We start from the raw sequence: 19881 nt of genomic DNA, 5'->3' as shown, positions 1-19881 counted from the left end.
AACCTCTCTGAATCTAAGTGTCTTCATCTGTAAAATGGAAACGCATGTGGAAAGGATCAGATGAGACAACTTATAATAATAGCTAATTTATACATTGCTTATCCTGTGCCAGGCGCTGTGCTAAAGACTTGACATGCACGAGCTCATTAATCTTCACAGCAGCCCCAGGAGGTAGGTACTTATTGTCCCCACTTTACAGATGAGGAAAGTAGAACCCACGAAGGGAAAGGAACTTGAACAGGTCATCCTGCTGGGATAGAGCCAGGGCTCCGAGTCTGTGCTCTAACCCGGGGCTGGCAAACTTTTCCTGTAAAGGACCAGAGGGGAAATCCTTGGGGCTTTGCAGGCTCTGGAGTCTCTGTCACAGCTATTCTCCTCCGCCTTTGCAAAGCAGCCAAGGAAAATACAGAAACTCACGCGTGTGCCTGTGCTCCAGTAACACTGTATTTATGAATGCTGAAATCCAAATTTCACAAAATTTTTGCATCACAAATTATTCTTCTTTTGACTGCTTTCAACTATTTAAAAAAGGAAAAACCATTCTTAGCTCGCAGGCCATACAAAACCAGTTTGTGGAGCCCAGCTGTGTCTTAAGCTGCCTTGCCTCTCGGTACGTGAACTTTTATATGGAAAGTGCCTAAACAGTGACCGGCATGGACTGTGAATGTTCATTTCCTTTCCCTTCCCTAATCTCGTTCTCTCTCTTAACTCCTAGCAACCCAAAAAGCTGCTATTTCGCTCTGTGCCCAGCAGAAGAGACAAGGAATAGGGCTTCAGCAAGGTACACTGCGCCTTCCTCAGTAGACACAGCCCTGTTGGCCCCTAAGGGCAGAAGAGACCAGGAATTTTAGATCAGTGTGTCTCAAACATCAATGTACATACAACTGGGGGTCTTGATGAAATGCAGGTTCTGACTCAGCAGGTCCAGGTTTAGGCCTGCGATTCTGCTTTTCCAACAAGCTGCTGGGTAAGGCCGATCCTGTGGTTCTGTGGGTCACCTCGTCGAGCAGCAAGCTTCTAGGGCCAACCCTCTGTGTCCACAAAGTCAAGTCAGACACATCAGGCGCTGCCTCCTGACTTCGGGTTCAGAACAGGGTCCCTCAGGCTGGACTGAGCAACTGCCTGGAGACAGGGCAGGGCTCAGGACAAATAAGCAGGTCCCTTCCCCAAGGACAGCCCTGAGATGACTTACACTGAAGGGGGAGACCCCGAGGGGCAGAGATCAAGAGCCAGCGAGGGAGGCTCGAGAAAAGGCCGTCAGTTGCTTCCAGCAGCGGCAGACCAGGCCTCCTCGGGGCCCTGGCAGACAGGAGCCCCTCCTCCCCCGTCTGCCAGGGCTCTGACGGACCAAAGCAAGAGGCCTATTTCCTCATCGGGCCTCTGAATATCTAGGGCACTTCCACAAGGTCACAGTTATTCATTTAAATTCCAGCTCTAATCAGCAGGCAGAGCTTGAGAAATTATCCCTTCTGAGGAGAGAGGCTGTCATTGGAGCACCATAAACAGCCCCTCCTGGCTGGAGGAGGAAGCCGGGGGGAGGGGAGAAAGGGGGTCTCACAGCCACAGGCCCCGGCACTGTTTCCTGCCTCCTAGATCCTTCCTCGATCCTGCCCTCTTCCTCACCTCCAGAAAGCTTCCTTTCCCATGACAGAGGGTTCTGGAACACACAGGAAGGTGGGCAGAGGGCTGAGAGTATGGCATGGTATGGCAGGGCAGGGATGGCCCACTCCTGCCCCACAAGGAGACCAGGGAGACCAATGACAAATCCCAATGGGCCAGAAGCATGGGATAAGCACCTGATAGGGGTCCCTTCCAGGCCACAAGTGAATGACATGGCCTTGGAGATGTCCCTCCCCTCCCTGGGACTCAGTTTCCTCCTCTGTAAGGTAAGGGAGTTGCCTTCCTTGGACAGCATACCCTTTGAGTTCCAACATGTCTCGGAACCCTTCAGGCTCACAATGCCCCTAGTGCTGGTGGTCACACTCTCTGCTCAGTAAATATGTTTGAGGTCCTACTATGTGCCATGAACCACATGAAGAGTTGGGAATGCAGACACAGATAAGATGCACCCCTGGTCCACAGCTCTGCCTTGGAAACGCCAGGGTTTAGAAGAGAAAGATCACAGCTTTGGAGCAGACAGATCTGATGTCCTGGTCTTGTACTAGCAGCTGGCCACTGTGGGCAGTCTCTGAACCTCTCAGAGGATGGGAACACCTGCCTGGAGGGGTTGATGCAAAGAGTCAAACCAGAGCTGAGCATCCCTCCCCGCCTCGGTTCAGCACACCACAAATGCCGGTTGCTACTTTGTTATTCTGAACTTCCTTTGCAAAGACTAGGAGGAGGGGCTATGGATTTTCCCACACACAGTCCAGTGAAATACAGCCTCCCTTTTCTTCTGGGTGTCCAGGACACTCTCCGAGTCCCCTGCCCATCTCCCTGGCCTTGGGAAAGGTGTTGCCTGCCAGTCCCCAGCTCCGACTGCATTTTTCAGTAGGGTTACTTCTAACCAATCTCCTCAACATGTAAAATTAATCAATTAATCAATCGTCCCTTTATAGTCTTCCAGCAGCCCCTGAGTAAATAGTTACATTAGCTCATAAAATCCCCAATTTGTCTTCCTGAGGGGAAGGAAAAAAAATACCAGAGAACCACTAAGGGCTACTTGCTTCGGAGCCACAGTGCTGCTGGCTCCAGATTGCCTGGCCAGGGGCTCAGAGAGGCGGGAGGCCACCGCTGAGCTCAGCCAGGGCCGGCAGCTCAGGCTGCCTCCTGCCACATCACAGCCACGAGGGGAGGTTCTGAACAGGTGATTTGCTTCAGGCTCAGAAACCACAAAAAAGCAAGGGGTTGGTGGAGTGACAGGATTGGCAATCAGTTCTTGACACCTCAAGGGCAGAACAAAGAGCCCAAGATGTAGAATTAGGCTGGAATCCCCTCTTGGCCCAGCCACTCCATGGCTGGGTGACCTCCACGCGTGACTTTACCTCCTGGCCTCAACTTCCTCAGCAGAAAAAGGGGGCTCAGGCGAAACACCTCAGAGGGTTATTAAGAGAAAAGTGAGATAATGGCCATGAAACTGGAATGGTGGTGTGTGTTGCTGTCATCTAGGGAAAGGTCACCCACTGACCTCCACGCCTTTGAAGAGACGGAGCAGAGCCTATGGGTCCATTGCATTTCACCCCACTGTACAGTTTCACCCGGGACCAATATGGCGCCTTTTGAGAATTAGAAAAAGGTGCCCCCTGGTCAGAGGCAGCTCCACGGATGCAGGCTTGGCAAGAGGAACACAGGCTGGATTTCAGCCCCGACTCATTCGCTGAGCTGGGAGCCACTATGCAGGGCGAACGTGCCAAGTCTAAGTGGGGACCTGGGTCACATCTCTGCCCAGAACCAGAAAAGGAGGGATTAAGCCAAGGGGCCCTTTTACAAACAAAACTTGAGGTGTTGGCATTACTCCCTCACCTCCTTGAGATATCCCGGAAAACATCATCTTCATAGAGAGGCCTTCCCTGATCACGTGCTATAAAATAGCATTTTATATATAATATGTGTATATGTGCATATAGTTTTTTAGCTCATTGTCTGCCCCTATCTAGAATAAAAGATCCATGAGGACAGAAATTGTCTTCTGTTTTGCTCACTGTTTATCCCTAGAACCTAGAAGAGTGCCTGGTACATAGTAGGTTCTCAATAAGTATTTGTTGAGTGAGTGAGTGAACTAAAATATTAAATAGAAAGAATGATTTTAGTGGCATCTTCCTAGAAAATGCTGTCCCTGTGCTGTGGTTCAAACACCAATTATTTTCAAAGGTGGTGGGGGGCTGCCATGGGCAGAAGAAAACAGAGATAGGGAAACCCTGAGTATTAGCTAGGGATAACTATTATTCTCTGACACCATGTAACATCCCATATAGATTAGTGATCAGAAACCATATTAAGTCTGGTTGGTTATTTTAGATATTCCAAAACAATAAAGGATAAATTCATTTTTGGAAAGAAGCCTGGTAATAATGAAAATGTTACATTACCTCTAAGCAAACATAAATAGTCCCATTAGGAAATACTTACAAGAACTGCAATCACTGAGAATTTTCAGTGACGGGACCCAGCATGTTCCAAGGGAGCACGCGTGGGCTTTGGAGTCTGAAAGTTCTTAGTTCAAATCCCAGTGCTACCCCGACGAGCCCTACGACCTTGGGCAAACTGCCTAACAGGTTGGGCCCTAAATTTCTCTCACATTAAAAAGGATATAATAATACCTACCTCGTATTGATGCTCTAAGAATTCAATGTTAAAAGGACTAAGTAAGAAAATGTATGTCATTGAGCCTGGCCCCGTGGCCAGGTGGCTAAAGTCCCATGCATTCTGCTTTGGCAGCCTAGGTCTGCGGGTTCGGATCCCAGGTGCGGACCTGCTCCACTCACCAGCCATGCTGTGGCAGCATCCCACATACAAAAAAATAGAGGAAGGGGCCTGCCCAGTGGCATAGCAGTTAAGTTTATGTGCTCTGCTTCAGTGGCCCAGGGTTTGCCATTCAGATCCCAGGCAAGGACCTAGCACTGCTTATCCAGCATGCTATGGCAGGCATACCACATATAAAGTAGAGGAAGCTTGGGATGGATGTTAGCTCAGGGCCAATCTTCCTCAGCAAAAAGAGGAGGACTGGCAGGGATGCTAGCTCAGGGCTAATCTTCCTCAGCAAAAAAAAAAAAAGAGAGAGAGAGAAAAGAAACACCTAAGAGCAATAATACACCCTTTTCATGTGGTAGGGTTAATTGTTCTTCTTAACTCAAAGTTCTGGCCAGTTTAGAATGGTCTCCAAAACACTCTAAATCACTGAACTTTTTATCTGTAAATGGTTGTATCCACTCCTATGAGTCTATGTGCGTGTGTGTGTGTGTACACATATATGTGACTATACACACATACAATGCTTACAATTAGGATTCTGGATGAGTATGCATTTTTAAAAGAGAAATGCATAATTATCATAAGGACTGTTCTTCCCTTTGTTCATTGACAAAAACCATTCCTCTTTTTTTCTTTTTTCCTTTCTTTCCTTTTTTTCCACAGTGAGCATGTATTAGTTACATAACCAGAAAAAAAATAATATTGCTAATTTCATTGGAAAAGGCCATTTCCTAGAATAAAAAGAAAGAAACCTTCTTTCATTCGCATCATATTTTCCATGCTAAGTATGTCATATCTTCAACTTTCAACCACATGAAGATATAGAAGATAAGTCAAATTAAGATAAGGCAAAAATGTTCATTAAATTGGAGAATACATGTCTTAAGAACATCTTTTAGAAACATTTTTTAAATGCTCATTTTCCACTTCTCTGATTCACCCAGAAATATTAATCAGAAGGAATTGATTATACAAGCATGGGAACCACATTCCTTTGGTTTCAAAATGGTTCTTCAAAACCAACACAAATTCATTAATTCAAGGCATTTCTTCTTCTAACTCTGAAATCAACAAAAATGCAATGTACTTAGATTTCTGTTCTGTTTAGAGTCCCTATAAAAAGCTCTCCCTTAGAGTCAAATCATGCACAATTGGGCAGAGGGGAAATTTCCACGGCAGCTGTGCAAACACAAAGACTCACCTGGACCTTGACTGACATCTGTGGCAGCATTTTCAAAGGGAGGGAAAGGGAGAGAAGAGAAAGAGGGAGAAAAATGAAGAAGAGCGTTAGCAGCACACACACACAATGCAATGTGCCCTTGCATGACTATCAAGGTCATGCAAGACCCCAATGGTGCTCAGCTTCTGAGCACTCAATTCTACCTTCACCCAAAAACCACCCATGCAAGCCGAGGGGCCAAGCTCCCTTTTCACTGTGCATGTAGCAAGAGAGGCGAGTTTCATATCTGTCCGGAAAGACATCATCCTGGAATCAGATAGGGCTCCAAAGAACCACACAGACTGGAATTCTGCAAGAATATTGGTTAAAATATTCTGGTTGATTTCTGCATACCAACACCCAAGCAAATCCTCCTCTCCTCCAGATAGAGAACACTGGACATGAAGGCAAGCAGAGTTTCCCAGCAGAGGGAATATAATAGATAATATAGAGACCGCTCCCTTGAGGAACAAAGAAAAAGAGGCGTAAGAATTAAGAGCAAGTTGCAGCATTATTCACCACGTAGGACTGAAGGACTGAAGGACAGAAGGTCACAAAACATTTATAACACCCTCCCTCCCCAGGATTCCCAGTGACCATTCTTCATCACAGACCACAGGGTGTGTGCATGAGATTGTATGTGAGTAGACCATTTGCCATACAAATTGAGATTGTCTCTCCCTTTAATTTTTCTCCTTGCTTTTCACCCCATCATTAATGACAGGAATTGCCATTTGAAATCACTTTTGACAACTACAAATAAACATGCAGCCCTGGGACGGCTGGCATTTGAATTAAGCCAATGAACTTTCAAAAAATGAAGTACAGTTCACTTCTATCAACTTCATGAACACAATCTCCTCCTACCCTCAAATGTAAACTAGAATCATGCCGGAGAAGCCTAACCAGGAGCAGCCCAAAGCCTTGTTAAAACTCCTAGACTTGACCTGATATGATACAGCTGAGGAGAAGGAACGGGGGTGCCGCTTCAGGAACCCACTGGCCATCCGAGCAATCCTGGGGCACTCCCTTAGAATCACTGAATGGTGGGTCTGGGATATCCATAGACATTATCTAGTTTAATACTTTTTTGTTAAGATGGAAGATGAAAGAGGTTGAGAGACTTGTCCACACTCACACAGCTAATTCAGAGACAGAGCCTAAGACCCTACATCTCTTGAATCCCACCCACTTCAACATTCATTCAACTGAAACTCAGGCCCCTCAAGGGCATATGAGACCCAAATTCTATTTTCAGGCTAATGTGAGCACCTGAAGCCATGCGGGAGCGGGGTGAGAGCCTCTCAGCTACCCCAAGAGGGGTCATGGGTTATCCTCTGTGCCTCCAATTTGCTACAATCAGATTTGTGAAGCTCCAGCCATTCCTCAGGGCTCTTGCCCCAGGAAAACCCAGGTGCTGACTGAACAGAGCTGTGTCCCAGCGTCGGGGAGGGGCATACCCGTAACAACAGCTGAGAATTTCTCCAGCCCACGCCCTGTATTCCCTAGAAGCTGTATCTGCCCAAAGAGACTTCTAGAGAGCTCTGAATCATTCCTCAGCCACAGCCCATTTCAGGTTTTCTGGTGAGCTGTTAGATTTAGGGTGGAGTAGCAGCAGGCAGGGAGAAAAGAGGCAAAATAGAAGAGGTGGGAAGGGAAAATATGGTGCATAAATAACTAGGCAGGGCCATTAACCATGACTGATGGATTGCCTAGAATGGTGGTCGTTAAAATACCCCTTCATTAAACAGGATATGAAACCATTTACACACGCTGGAGTTCAGTGGAGAGAGCGTCAACACCACTGTCACAGAAACACGCTCTTTGAGGGCACCAAGGCCCAAGGGAGACAGGATACCTTGGAACCCCAAAGTTCTTTCCAGACTAAATTGCCTATTTGGGCTTTGTGGTTACACTCCTAAATTTTGGAGACAGACAGGTCTGAATTCAAATCCCAGCCTGCTTAATGGCCTTAGGTTAAACACCGAACTTCTCTCTAAGAGTCATTCTCCTCAGCTATAAAATGGGAAGATAACAGAGCCTCCCTCATGGCAGTTATGAAAATCAAATGAAATTAAATACTTGTAAAGCACTTAACTCAGTACAAGGCAAACACTGCACAAACGTTGGCTGAGCTGATTGTTATCATTTTGAATTACCACAGACAGAATTACCAAAGAATGTCGACCAGATGGCTCCCTGGAAATGCCAGGAGACCATAGGAATTAAGCAGTGGAGTTTTTGGTATTGGGTTCAACTCTTCTATTTGTGAATGAACACGTCTGCTCCAGCCCTCCCCTCCCCCTGGGTCATCTTTCCTCCTTCCCTACTCCTCAGTGGAAAGTGGGGCAAGAGGGAGTGAAAGGGTTCTGGGTAAGCAGAAGCAGGGGTCAAAACACATTCCATTCTTATTTCTTGTGTTTTCCCTGCTCAAGCCTTAATTTGGCCCAATTCTAGTTCTGTGCACAAAAAATACAGCATCGCTTCTTGCCAAATAGGGGCAGCAGGCCACCAAGAAAAGTCCCCTTTAGCAGGGGGTCAGCGTCCAAGCTCAGTTCCTGGTTGTGGCAGAACCTGGAGGCAATTCCGAGCGTTAAGTCCGCCTTGAGGAATAGAGAGACATTGTATCACCCGGCCCCTGTCCCAAGAGGCAGTGAGTGACCTGAATCTCTGCATTCAGTTCTGACCAACAGAACGAAATGGCAAAGGTGGGAGGGGCCAGGGAGAGGGATGAGCAGAGGGTGGAGATCAGAACCTCTCAGTATCCATCTGTCCAGCATCCTTTTCCCCTTCTTTTGTAACAAGCCCCAGGTGTCTTCTGGGGAACCCCCTTTCCCATCCTTAATCCATGTGGCTTGGTAGAGATGACCCCCACCCTCGCCTTAGCTCCAAAGGTGGAGATGTGACTCAGGCCAGGTCATGGGAATCCATGGCTGGATTGTGGGGGATTCAGGCTCGGGCTCGACAGGCTGTGTAGCCTTTGTACCAGTTACCTAAGCTTTCCGCGTTTTAGTTTCCTTCTCTGTAAAATGGGTGTGATAATAGGAGTTCCTATCCTTAAGGTTGCTGTGAGGAGCTTAGAACAGTACCTAGCATATAGAAAACCCTCAGTCAATGTCAGCTGGAAATTTTATTACCTATATATATGAGAGGACAAGGGTATCAAAGAAACCCTCCACCTTTCCCATGGTCACACAGCAAGGAAGGCTGACCAGGGATGCAGCTAAAGTTGTTTCTGACTCTATGCCTCACTGCCTCCCCACCTCCAAGGTGATCATCCCCAGAGCTCCCTGTCTGTGGTTGCTACTGGTATCCAGCCTGGGGTTTGTGTGTGTGTGAGCAGCGATGGGCCCCAGGACTGGCCAGAGGAAATATACATATGTAAATATGTGTGTATACCTCAGTTTTTTTAATAGATAAAAAGTGCCACAGAAAGGGCAATTGACAACCAGATGAGATTGATCCAGGAGAGGTGACATCCTCACCAGTGCCAGCACTTCCTCAGATCTCTCCTGCTGTTTTATTTTCTCACACTGCTGGGCCTGTAGTTTTCCAGAGTGCCACTGCATTTAAATCTATATTCTATTTTCTCTCCTAGAAAATAGGTCAGAACCAAGGCAGAGTTCACCAGGTGGGGTCCCGGAAGGTTTGGCTGGGCCTCGCCTCCAGGAGGCTGGCTGTGCATGTGCAGCCCGCCCCATGCTCCCCAGAGCTCCACCAGAGATGTGAGATGGGTGTGGAGGCAGCAAGTTGGGGAACCTGGACTCTTGCCTCTTGAGATGGTCTAGTCCAAACAAAGGGTGAGGCAGCAGGGCTCTCCCAGCTGGGTTATCCTCTGGAAGTGCACAGCGGCAGGTAGAGGGTCCTTTCTTTTCCCCCCACAGTTAGAAGATCCAGATCTCCCCAAACTTCAGGAAACTGTTTCCTTTGAACTTTAAAATAACCATGCTGAGCATATGCACTTGTAGCCAAAGTTGTTTTGAATACGCAATCAGTGTCCATGGGGTACTGAGTGGAGGTGGGAATGCCCTAATTTACTTCTTCCCTGGTTGTGATGCTGAAGAGAGTGGGTGAAGAGCAGCAGCTTTCATATCCTTCCCCTCCTGGTTTGCTCTCCCATCCCTGGTTTGAGCATGGCATTCCTAACAGAGGTGGCCACAAACTTAGCCAGACTTTGTTTTCATCGGGATTCCCCCCACCACTGAGTATTTCTCGAGGACCTGCTATCCACTGAGGTCAGTGTGAATGCCAGCGCTAGGAGGACGGAGGACGGGACAGCGAGGTGCCAGGTTATGCGGGCCAGTCCTCAGTGCTCCTGTCACAACAGGAGAAGGAACCAACACTAACAGAGCAGGTCCTGCCTAGAGCCTGCGCATTTGCTGTCCCCCTGCCTGAACAGTCTTTGTCAGGCACAGGGAAGACTGTTCCTCACTTCAGGTAGCAGCTCAAATACCACTTCCTCAGAAAGGCATTCCGTAACCACCTTCTCTGAAATAGCCACCCCCCTCTGCCACTTACTCTGCTTTTCCTTTCTTCATGGCATTAATCCCTATTTGACATTATATGACGGGTCCATGTTATTGTTTCTATCCCTCATTAAAACACAAGCTTCATGAGAGCTGGAGCAGTGTTTGTTTCACTCCCTGCTTATATGCCCAGTGTTTAAGCAGAGCCTGGCCCATGACAGGTGCTCAGCAATAGTATTGAATGATGAATAGATCATCTCAATTGATACAATTCACTGAGATAGATACTATTCGTACTGCCATTCACACATGACAAAATTGAGGCTCAGAGAAGTTAAGGCATGTGCCTATGGACAGAGCGGCAGAGCTGGGATTAGATGCTGGTCTCTCGTAATCCCCTGACTATATTAGGAAACCCTATTTTCTTCCGCATTGGCCTCATTTTCAGGTGGTCCGTCTCCATATGATAAAGATGGAATCACGCAGCTCTAGAGAAAAGAGAGCACCCTATTCCAGGTAACTCTAATCAAACTCCCTGGGAAGGCTCTCAGTGGTCTGGCTTAGGTCACACGTCTGCTCCTGACCCAATTACTGTGTCAGGTGTCACACATCAGAGGGTTGAATGCACAAAGTGAGACAATGCCTGTAGGTCCCTGGCACAAAGCAATACTAATCATGATAAAGTTCACATTTACGGAGCATAATCTGTGGGCGAGGCACAGTGCCAAGTGCTTTATACACATCTTATTTACTTCTCATGGCAACTCTAACAGACAGGAACAGTATTCATCCCATTTTACAGATAAGGAAACTAAGACCCAGAAAGGATGCTCTGTCATCATTAAGACCTCTCAGACCCAGAGTAGCACATCAGATAAGAGTAAAGCTATATTTCTGAATAAAAGAACAAACCAGGACAGGTTCCATCTGACCCATCAAGTTACAAACTAGGAATAAGAATATTGGGCATCTCACAGAAGTGAGAAGAAGGCACAGCCGAGGGCAGAGAGAAGGGGTCAAGTGCCATGTGACCACGGGCCTGGACAACTGGAGACACTGCCCTGGGCTATCTGTTTTAGAGGGGCTTGCTCTGATCCTTCCGCAGCCATATCCCACTCCAGGAATTGAGGAGTCCACAGGGCCAAATGGATGTTCCCACCCAGAACCAGCAACACCTGCCACACCCCCATGTAGAGTACACTCCAGTACTCAGAATTCCTTGCCCGAACTGCCCCAAATCGACATGGGGCTCTTCACTGGGTCCATTCTCCCAAAAGTAGACCAGCCACTAATGTGTGTATTCCCATGTCAAGGAATAGCCGAGGGGAAGCTGTTTGCAGGAGCTGTGGACTTGTATAAGCCGGGGTGTCCACACAAATGTGCACGGCGCCTTCGTGGTGCTAGAGGAGGAGAGAGGGGAGGCTGCCCCCCGGCCTCCATGGAGATTCTTGCCCCGAGCCCACAGATAACAGGGCAGGCTTTCCACTGAGGATTACACCTGACTAGAACATCAGATGGAAAAAAAACGGCAGAGACTATATCTCCCCAGTGGTCTATCCTTTCTGGCCCCTGGGGAGAAACGAGCGCAAGTTTCTTCCTTCTCCTCCAGGAACAAATAGAGAAACAGTTTTTTTAGTGGAGAGCTAAAGCAAACTTCTAGCTGCGAAGAGACTGGGTTTCCTGCGTTCCGGGGCTCTTTCCGGCTCTTGGTGTCTGAGCTCTTCAAACACCGGAAGAGTTGTCTCTCCACAAAAGGCCAGGTGGTGTTAGCTTCATGCCTGACACAGAGCCCATTTATCCACCTTTGTAGGAGACCGAGCCCCAAGCCCCAGGGCTGTTTGCTTTTGTTCTTTGATGCTAATAACTCCAGATTGCAAGATGGAGCAGAGAGGTAGCTGCTGTGTCAGGTGCCAGGCAGCCTGGAAGGCAGTGGCCGGGAGAGGAGCAGGATGAAAAGCAGGAGGGAACCAGGATGGCGGTCCTGTGGGCCAGGTCACCGCTGAGCCCCAGCACCTGAGGGGCTCTCACGTCCTTGTAGTGGCTCTGGCTTGGGGAACCAGAGCTTGACTGACAGATGGCAGAAGAGGCACGCTACCTGTTACAGATACAGAGACCAGAGCAGATAGAGTGTTTTTTTTTTTTTTTTAAGGCTTTAGGGGTTTTGAACACAGTCATGGGGTTAAGGCAGCCTGGGGTTTGAATTCTGGCTTTGCCACTTGTTATTAAAGATATTTTTGTCAGGGGCTGGCCTGGTGGCATAGTGGTTAAGTTCATGTGCTCTGCTTTAGTGGCCTGGGGTCTGCCAGATCGGATCCCGGGCACGGACCTACGCACCACTTATCAAGCCATGCTGTGGCAGGCATCCTACATATAAAATAGAGGAAGATGGGCACTGATGTCAGCTCAGGGCCAATCTTCCTCAGCAAAAAGAGGAGGATTGGTGGCTGATGTTAGCTCAGGGCTAATCTTCCTCACCAAAAGAAAAGGAAAGAAAAGAAAATATACATATATTTTTGTCAAATTTCTTAGCATCACCTTCCTCTTTGGCTGCATGGGAATAATGGCAGTACACTCAGTTCTGCCAGCAGCACCAATGCATTCATTCCTAAAAGTCACCACACTATGCAAAATTGCCCAGGAAAAACCACAGGGCTTACAATGGAAAATGGGCTTGGGGCATACCACCTCGAAACTTCATCAGTGACACATAATAAAGGATAAGAACCTGTTTTACAAGTGTTAAATGGTTAAAAAATACATAAATACTACAATAGCACTCAAAAAAGACCTGAAGTTTGCTTCTAGAAGTAGGAAGCTTGTGATTTGTCATGAAGCAGTGAGAAAGGGGTCACCTGAAATTGGACGGAAAGTTGTAGCACCAGGTGTGGACAGCGTGGAAGAGAATACACGTGGTAACAGAGGCTGCTGGCACATGTGTGAAGTGTGTGCATTTTGTATATTCCTACGGAGCCTGGTTCAGCTTGCTGCAGCTTTCTGCCTTCACCTAATGTTTCTCATGGACAAAATCATGCATAATCAAAGGCAAAATTATTAAGCTCAAATTGTTCCCTAATATCACAATCACATTGGAACAAATTTGCATTTTCAAAACAAGCATTATAGCAGAACTGACTGTACCTAATTTATATGACTGTTATAAGGATCAAATGAGAGGATCCATATAAAGTGCTGAGCACAACGCCAGGCACGGAGTAAACATTCAATAAACACTTACTGAAATTGTTATTATTAATGTCTTTACTGGCTTGTTGACACATCCCTTGTAAACCAAAAGTGCCAAGTTGAGCTTCTATCCAGCAGTTTAAGCCTTGCAAACAAAAGTCACTTCTAGCTAAATAATACTTCCAAGCCTTAGGCCATGAGGTTGCACCTGCAACAGGGTTCCATCCAACAGGACGAGAGCTTTAGAAAAGTTCCCATAGCAGATGGGCACTGCCATAGGGACAGGGCCCAAATGCCAACTTCCTAGGTCGAGAAATGGATGCTGACCTCCCCAAATGAGCATGACCCACCAAGGAGAAGAGTACACAGCTGCATCTCAGAGAACACCAGGAAATCCTAAGAGAAACTGACCCAAATGAGGGGAAGTCTCATCATCTGCTGGGACAGAGAGGAGTGCATCACAGGAGGGGAAGAAGTAAGTCACTCCTCACATCGGAAAAACAGCCTAGAGCCCACATCGCCAATTTCCCTGCCTCCAGCAGACAGCACAGGAAGCCCAGAAGGCGCAGGTTCTGGAGTCAGCAAGGCTTGAGTAAAAGTCCTGGCTCTTCCACACACTCTGGATATGAGCTCAGATATGTTAACTAACCTCTCTGAGCCTTAATTTCTCCATCTGTAAAATGGAGAAAACGTGCTTATCTTGTAGGACTGATGTAAGGGTTTGTAGGGAGCTAATATATGCAAAAGCACTCAGAGGGCGTCTGGCACAGAGCAAGTACTAATCAATGTTGGCGAATCATAATTATTGCATTACTTGACCCGAGTGAATTCCTTGAGATAAAGGATCTGCCCTCTTTCCAGGAATTCCTTACTCTCTGGAAAGACTATCTCCTCAGGGCTTATGCCAATTGGAAGAATGATCTGGGAGAAACAAGTGGGTCTTCTCCCAGGGTTTCAGGGGAGGTGAGTTCTGCAAATTTTGCAATTCAGTACAAAAAGAGCCTTGGAAGAAGAGGCCTACGGCAGCTCCTCTGTAGGGGGCGCTGTTACAGAGTGCAGGAAAAAGCCCTGAGTCCCAAACCAGAAGCCCTGGTTGTGTTTTCCTAAATATTTTTTTTTATTGTGATAAAATACACATAGCATAAAATTTGCCATCTTAACCATTTTTTTTAAGGTATGCTTTGTGGGGGGTTTTTGGTGAAGGAAGATTGGCCCGGAGCTAACATCTGTTGCCAATCTTCCTCTTTCTGTTTTTCCTCCCTAAAGCCCCAGTACCTAGCTGTATATCTTAGTTGTAGGTCATTCTAGTTCTTCTATGTGTGATGCCACCACAGCACGGCTTGATGAGCAGTGTGTAGGTCTGCACCCAGGATCCGAACTGGTGAACACCAGGCCACCAAAGCTGAGTACACGAACTTAACCACTCGGCCACAGGGCCAGCCCCCATCTTAACCATTTTTAAGTGCACAGTTCAGTGTTATAAAGTACATTTATAGTGTTGTGCAACCATCACCACTATCCATCTCCAGAACTCTTTTCATATTGTAAAACTGAAACTCTGTACTCGTTAAACAATAACTCCCCATACCTCGTGCACACAGCCCCTAGGAACCACCATTCTACTTTTTGTCTTTATGAATTTGACTACTCTAGGACCTTCATATGAGTGGAATCATACATTATTTGTCCTTTTGTGACTGGTTTATTTCACTTAGCACAATGTCCTCAAGGGTCATCTATGTTACAGCATGTGTCAGAATTTCCTTCCTCTTAAAGGCTGAATATGGTATGTTTATGCCACATTTTGCTTACAGAAGCTCTAGTTTTGAGCCCTGACTTTCCAGCCTACTACCAGCTCTGTGATCTTGGGTAACTCACTCAGTCTCTCTGAGCCTCCGTTTTCACATCCATAACTAGTGGGAATAATGACACTAATTACATGACCAAGTTACAGTGAGGTTTAAATGAGACCATAAATGAGAAAACACTTTGTACACAATAAACTGCTATGTCATTCATCTATTCACTCCAGAAATAATAAAGTGGCAATTCCTTATTAGCCACTGTGCTAGATCCTGGTACCAAAAAAAAAAAGATTAAGTGAGGTCCCTATTCACAATAACATTATAAAAGAAAGAAAAATATATATGACCCAGAAGACAAGTACCAGGATCATGGTCCATTATGATCTCTGCTATTTACTGAAGGCTTCCTGTGTGTCAAGCACCCGTGGGGGTGTTATATCTCTATATGACCTCATTTAAATAGGATGTAGACACTGTTGTTATCCCCACTTAACAGACAAGGAAACTAAGGCTCAGGGAAGTTAATGTCCCCAAGTCTGCTCAGCTCAAAGTCATAGCCAGGATTTAAACTCAGATTTCTCTGAATCCAAAGCCGTTTACTTCCCACAGGACCATCCATCCATCCATCCCCTACTATCTTTTACCTCACCGGTCTAACCACCCAAATCTATCCCCCTATGGGACATGAGGGCAAATTTCAAGAAATCAGAGGGGAAAACTGCTGGAAAGAATTGCTGGTCATTAAGTATTTTTGAGCATCTACAACATCTGCCGCTGGGTGGGATCTCAGGACCCAAACTTCAGAGAAAGGATTATAAGTTGGGGCAACAGATCCAAAACTGAATTCCATAAAAATACAACATTCAGCGAGACGTGAATAGGAGTTCCTTACCAAAAAACAAAATTTCTGTGGTCAAATACACTCAGAAAACAGTGAGTTAAACAAAGGTAATCCAGTCTCTTCATAGCAAGACTTCGGGAAGCCTCCTACGCTAAGATACATCGTGAAGTCCAAGAGGGGAGATCGTGGGCAGTTTTCCCAATGTTTCGGGAACACTGGACACTTTTCTCTACATAAAACACCTAGTACCATCTCACGGAACACAGTTTGAGAAAGGCTGGCCTTGAGGTTCTTGAACAGCTGCGAAGACTTTCAATTTATCATAAGCCTTTCTCCTTACTCTCTTTGTTCCCATAGTGAGCCGTTGAGTCTGGTTCAATTTGAAATAGCTAATATTTATTGACCACTTATGCCAGACACTGACTTAGGCACTAGAGTCAAAAATCTGCCCCGGGCACAGTTAGTAGTAAATCTAATAAACCAAGAGAGTATATTAACATGATAGGGTGGTTGTATATGGCCATCCATTGTCACACTTAGCACTAAGGGGTATTCAAAGTCGACAGAGAATGCTTCAGTCTTTTACTGGAGAAACCTGGAAGTGGCCCCTAAAGGATGGGCAAGAACAACTAAGGGGAAAGAAATCTTGTAAGAGCATTTCACTACGTCTTACCAGTGGTCAGATTGACATCCCTGAGGGTTGGGCTCCCTGGGAGGCATATAGCGCACCAGAAAGACCATAAGCTTTGAGCTTAAAAAGCAACTTTGCTATTCATTATGTGACCTTGGATAAGTTACTTAAACTTCATCTTAAAATAGGGATCATTATATCAATTTCAGAGTTGTCAAGGAGATCAAAGAGGCAAATGCATATAAAACGCCTAATGACCTGGCCAGCACCATGCTCAGGACACATTAGTTCCATTTTCTTTGATTGGTAACATGCTGGAGGAATGTGCTAAGAAAGAGTCTGAGGCTGCATATGGGCTTAGAAAGAAAAGGGGGTCACGACTGATTAGCAGTGTCTGCCATGGGCTTGAGAAGGAGAGGGTCACATATTGGCTCAAGTTAGCTGGAGACTTTCAACTGAATGCTTCCCCAAGAGTCCTTGCCCTGAGAAAAGGAATTTCTAGTGACCTGGGGGAACCTCAGAAGAAAGCAAGGAGCACCCTAACAGGCTTTCTCATGATTAAGCCCCTGTCAGCTTTTCTGCTCCCCCTTAGACCCCTCCCTTTCTTTCATTTCCAGAAAATGAGCACGGTTGATTCCTTCCCTTTGTAAAGCAGGGTGTATAGTGATGCGAAATCAGTATAGTATCTGCTCTGGACCTAAGAGAATCTTTTCTGAGTCTGAGAACCATGCATGTAGCCCAGTAATTAGTACCAGTCCCATTCTGAAGGGCTCAATAGGACTCTACAGGCCCTTCCAGAGGGAACTCGGAAACCCCAGGGAGGCATTCCACTGCCAGGAACCAGGGCAATCAAGCCAGCAGAGGGGGAGCCCCTCACAGGAACCTCACATTTTACATATCAATAATATGCTTTTTGAGTTATAATTATTATTAATCACCATTTTTATCTTGTAACTTCTGTGGCATTACAGTTAAACAGTGAAAACACTAAAATGGGGCAAGTGCTGTTTATGTGATTGTTTCAGAGAGAATAGAGTAGAGGAGACGCAGAGAATTTCAGAAGTAGAAGAGTTCTAGGATGTCAAGCAGATCCATCCCTTTCAGTTTATAGGTTCATTCCATTGACACATATTTGTTACACATATCCATGTCCAAGGGACTGTGCTCGGCACTGGGGTGATGGCAGACAAGACAGACACAGGTCTGGTACTCTTGGAGTGTGAAGTCTAGCTGGGGAGACAGGCCACAAATAACCAGACAGACAGTTAGTTATTTAATTATAATTGTGATCAGTGGCATAAAGTTGTGTAGGATCTTTGAGGCTCAGATGAGGGAAACAAACCCAAGACCGGGGAATTGGAATGTCCATGCAGCTGGACAATGTGGAAGCTGACACCAGAATTCAGGTCATGCGCACCCGAGTTCACTGTTGTTCCTGCTGTGCCACGGCTGGGGCACCAGTGCCTGGACGGGAGGTCTGGGAGAAGAATCCAGCACTAAAAGTATGGTCGTGACAGATGGGGAGAGAAAAGCAAGTGGCCACATGGCTGCAGCTTTCACAGAGGAGCAGGAGCACGAGCTTGGGGATTTCACTGTCTTCTTGGACACTCACTCATGCATTGCAGCAGTGAAGAATCTTTCAACTGCCCTAGGGTGGGAGCCTAAATGCTAGAGCCTTCAACTGTCAGGATGAGGAGGAGAGAGCAGAGCCTCCCCCAAAACCAATTAGGAAGGGCAGAGAATAGGGGCTGTAGACCCTCCACGCGGGCTGAGCCCTAATCTATCTGCTGTACTTTGCTTGGGAATTAATCACACAAATCCCTTGATAAATCTGAGGCCGTTATTAGACAACACTAATATCCCCCTTAGAGTAATCCAGACAAATACATTGAGAGAAGGGGGAGTCCCGCGTGGCTGGAAAACAGACCGCTCTCACGCTCACACACATCCGCACGGGCCCTGCCCCCTCCACCGCCCCCGCTCCTCACCACCAGATGTCTGTTCCCAACAGCATCGTGGGCTTCTGCCCCCATTGCTTTGGGCCAGGGCGGTGACCTGAAGGATGGGAGAACAAGGCCTGGCTTCCCTCCCCGCCCCAACTCTGCCACTGACCTAATTCTCCACCAGAGAGGATTTTTCCTTTTTAGTCCTGCTTGTTTGTAAATCACGCTGCCCCAGTGCACACACAGCTGAAGGCGGGCCTAGCTAGGAGCAGGGAGAAGCCAAGAAGCTTCGAACTGTGGTCCCAGCTGCCGTTTCTTAGAGTGGTTGGGCCAGTGGAAATTCTGTTAGGTTCAAAAGAAGGATTGGGAGGTGGAGGGTGGAAGGAAGAAGGCACATCATCAAGATCATCCCAATTTTACATTCTTACTCTGCCCTTCACTGAACTAGAGGAGCTCAATATTCTAAAATGACCCAGCAGAACTCTGCCATGAACTTTATGTATGAGCTTGCATAGGGATCTTAATCCTTTTGGGTCATTGGTGTCTATAATCGACATAGGATATTTTGACCCTGACATTTTGACCCCTCCAGGATGTTTTGCCTGCTAAAAAAATTTTAAATCACTTTAGTTGTGGGAAGACTATGTGGTTCTTCGAATTACAAAAATTGACCTGGAAGGAATTAGACCTGTCAGGAAAAAAATCAACACAAAATCAAACTGACAGCAGCTAAAAATGCACATGGTAAAATTTGTTATTGACTGAAAAAATGGAGGAAGAATCAAACATTCTTGACAAAATTCAGACCAGCAAATCTGATGTGAGAAAATTGGATATGGTAGAAATAATAACCACAAAAGAATGTTCATAGTGCTAGAAGCTATATAGGCAAAATTTGATAGGCACACAAAAAAATAACTGATCGATGAATCAAGTCTTCACTGTAGAAGACACATGGAGCAGAACTGATCTTGTTAAAAATAATTCAGTAAAATAAAAATGAATTGGAAAAATAAGAAATGGTTTAACTGACTGAGAAATAATACGAGCCCCACATTGTTTACTTCTAAAAGATATTCCCTGGATAAAAACGTTTCAGTGTTTGTATAATCCTGATTATACCAACACAGAGTTAAAAGGTCTCAGGGTCTAACTATGTAATCAAAGCATCTTGATAAACACAGAAGAAAAATAAATTATATGATCTCAGAGGTCCTGTCCAGTCACAATTTTTTTTCTGATAAAAGATCAGAATAGAAAGTGAATAAAATCATACAGATACTTTACTCCCAGGAAGAAGATAGCATGGGAACCAGCCATTGCCTACAACAATGGTTCTCGGACTAATAGATTTTATTTACCTGTACCATATTTAAAGCAAAT

General features: G+C 46.1%; 1 protein-coding gene across 1 annotated transcript in view; it reads right to left on the bottom strand.

Annotated features, from left to right (window-relative positions):
- NRXN3 (neurexin 3) overlaps positions 1-19881 on the bottom strand; it is a 1439365-nt gene that overhangs the window by 1401201 nt on the left and 18283 nt on the right. Inside the window, exon 2 of the mRNA XM_046647541.1 lies at positions 5612-5629. Within this exon, the coding sequence (XP_046503497.1) occupies positions 5612-5629 (18 nt within the window). The remainder of the gene's footprint in view (positions 1-5611; positions 5630-19881) is intronic.

The sequence above is a fragment of the Equus quagga genome, chromosome 20 (genome assembly GCF_021613505.1).
Source record: "Equus quagga isolate Etosha38 chromosome 20, UCLA_HA_Equagga_1.0, whole genome shotgun sequence".
NCBI lineage: Eukaryota > Metazoa > Chordata > Mammalia > Perissodactyla > Equidae > Equus > Equus quagga.
This window is presented reverse-complemented; position numbering and strand designations above follow the sequence as displayed.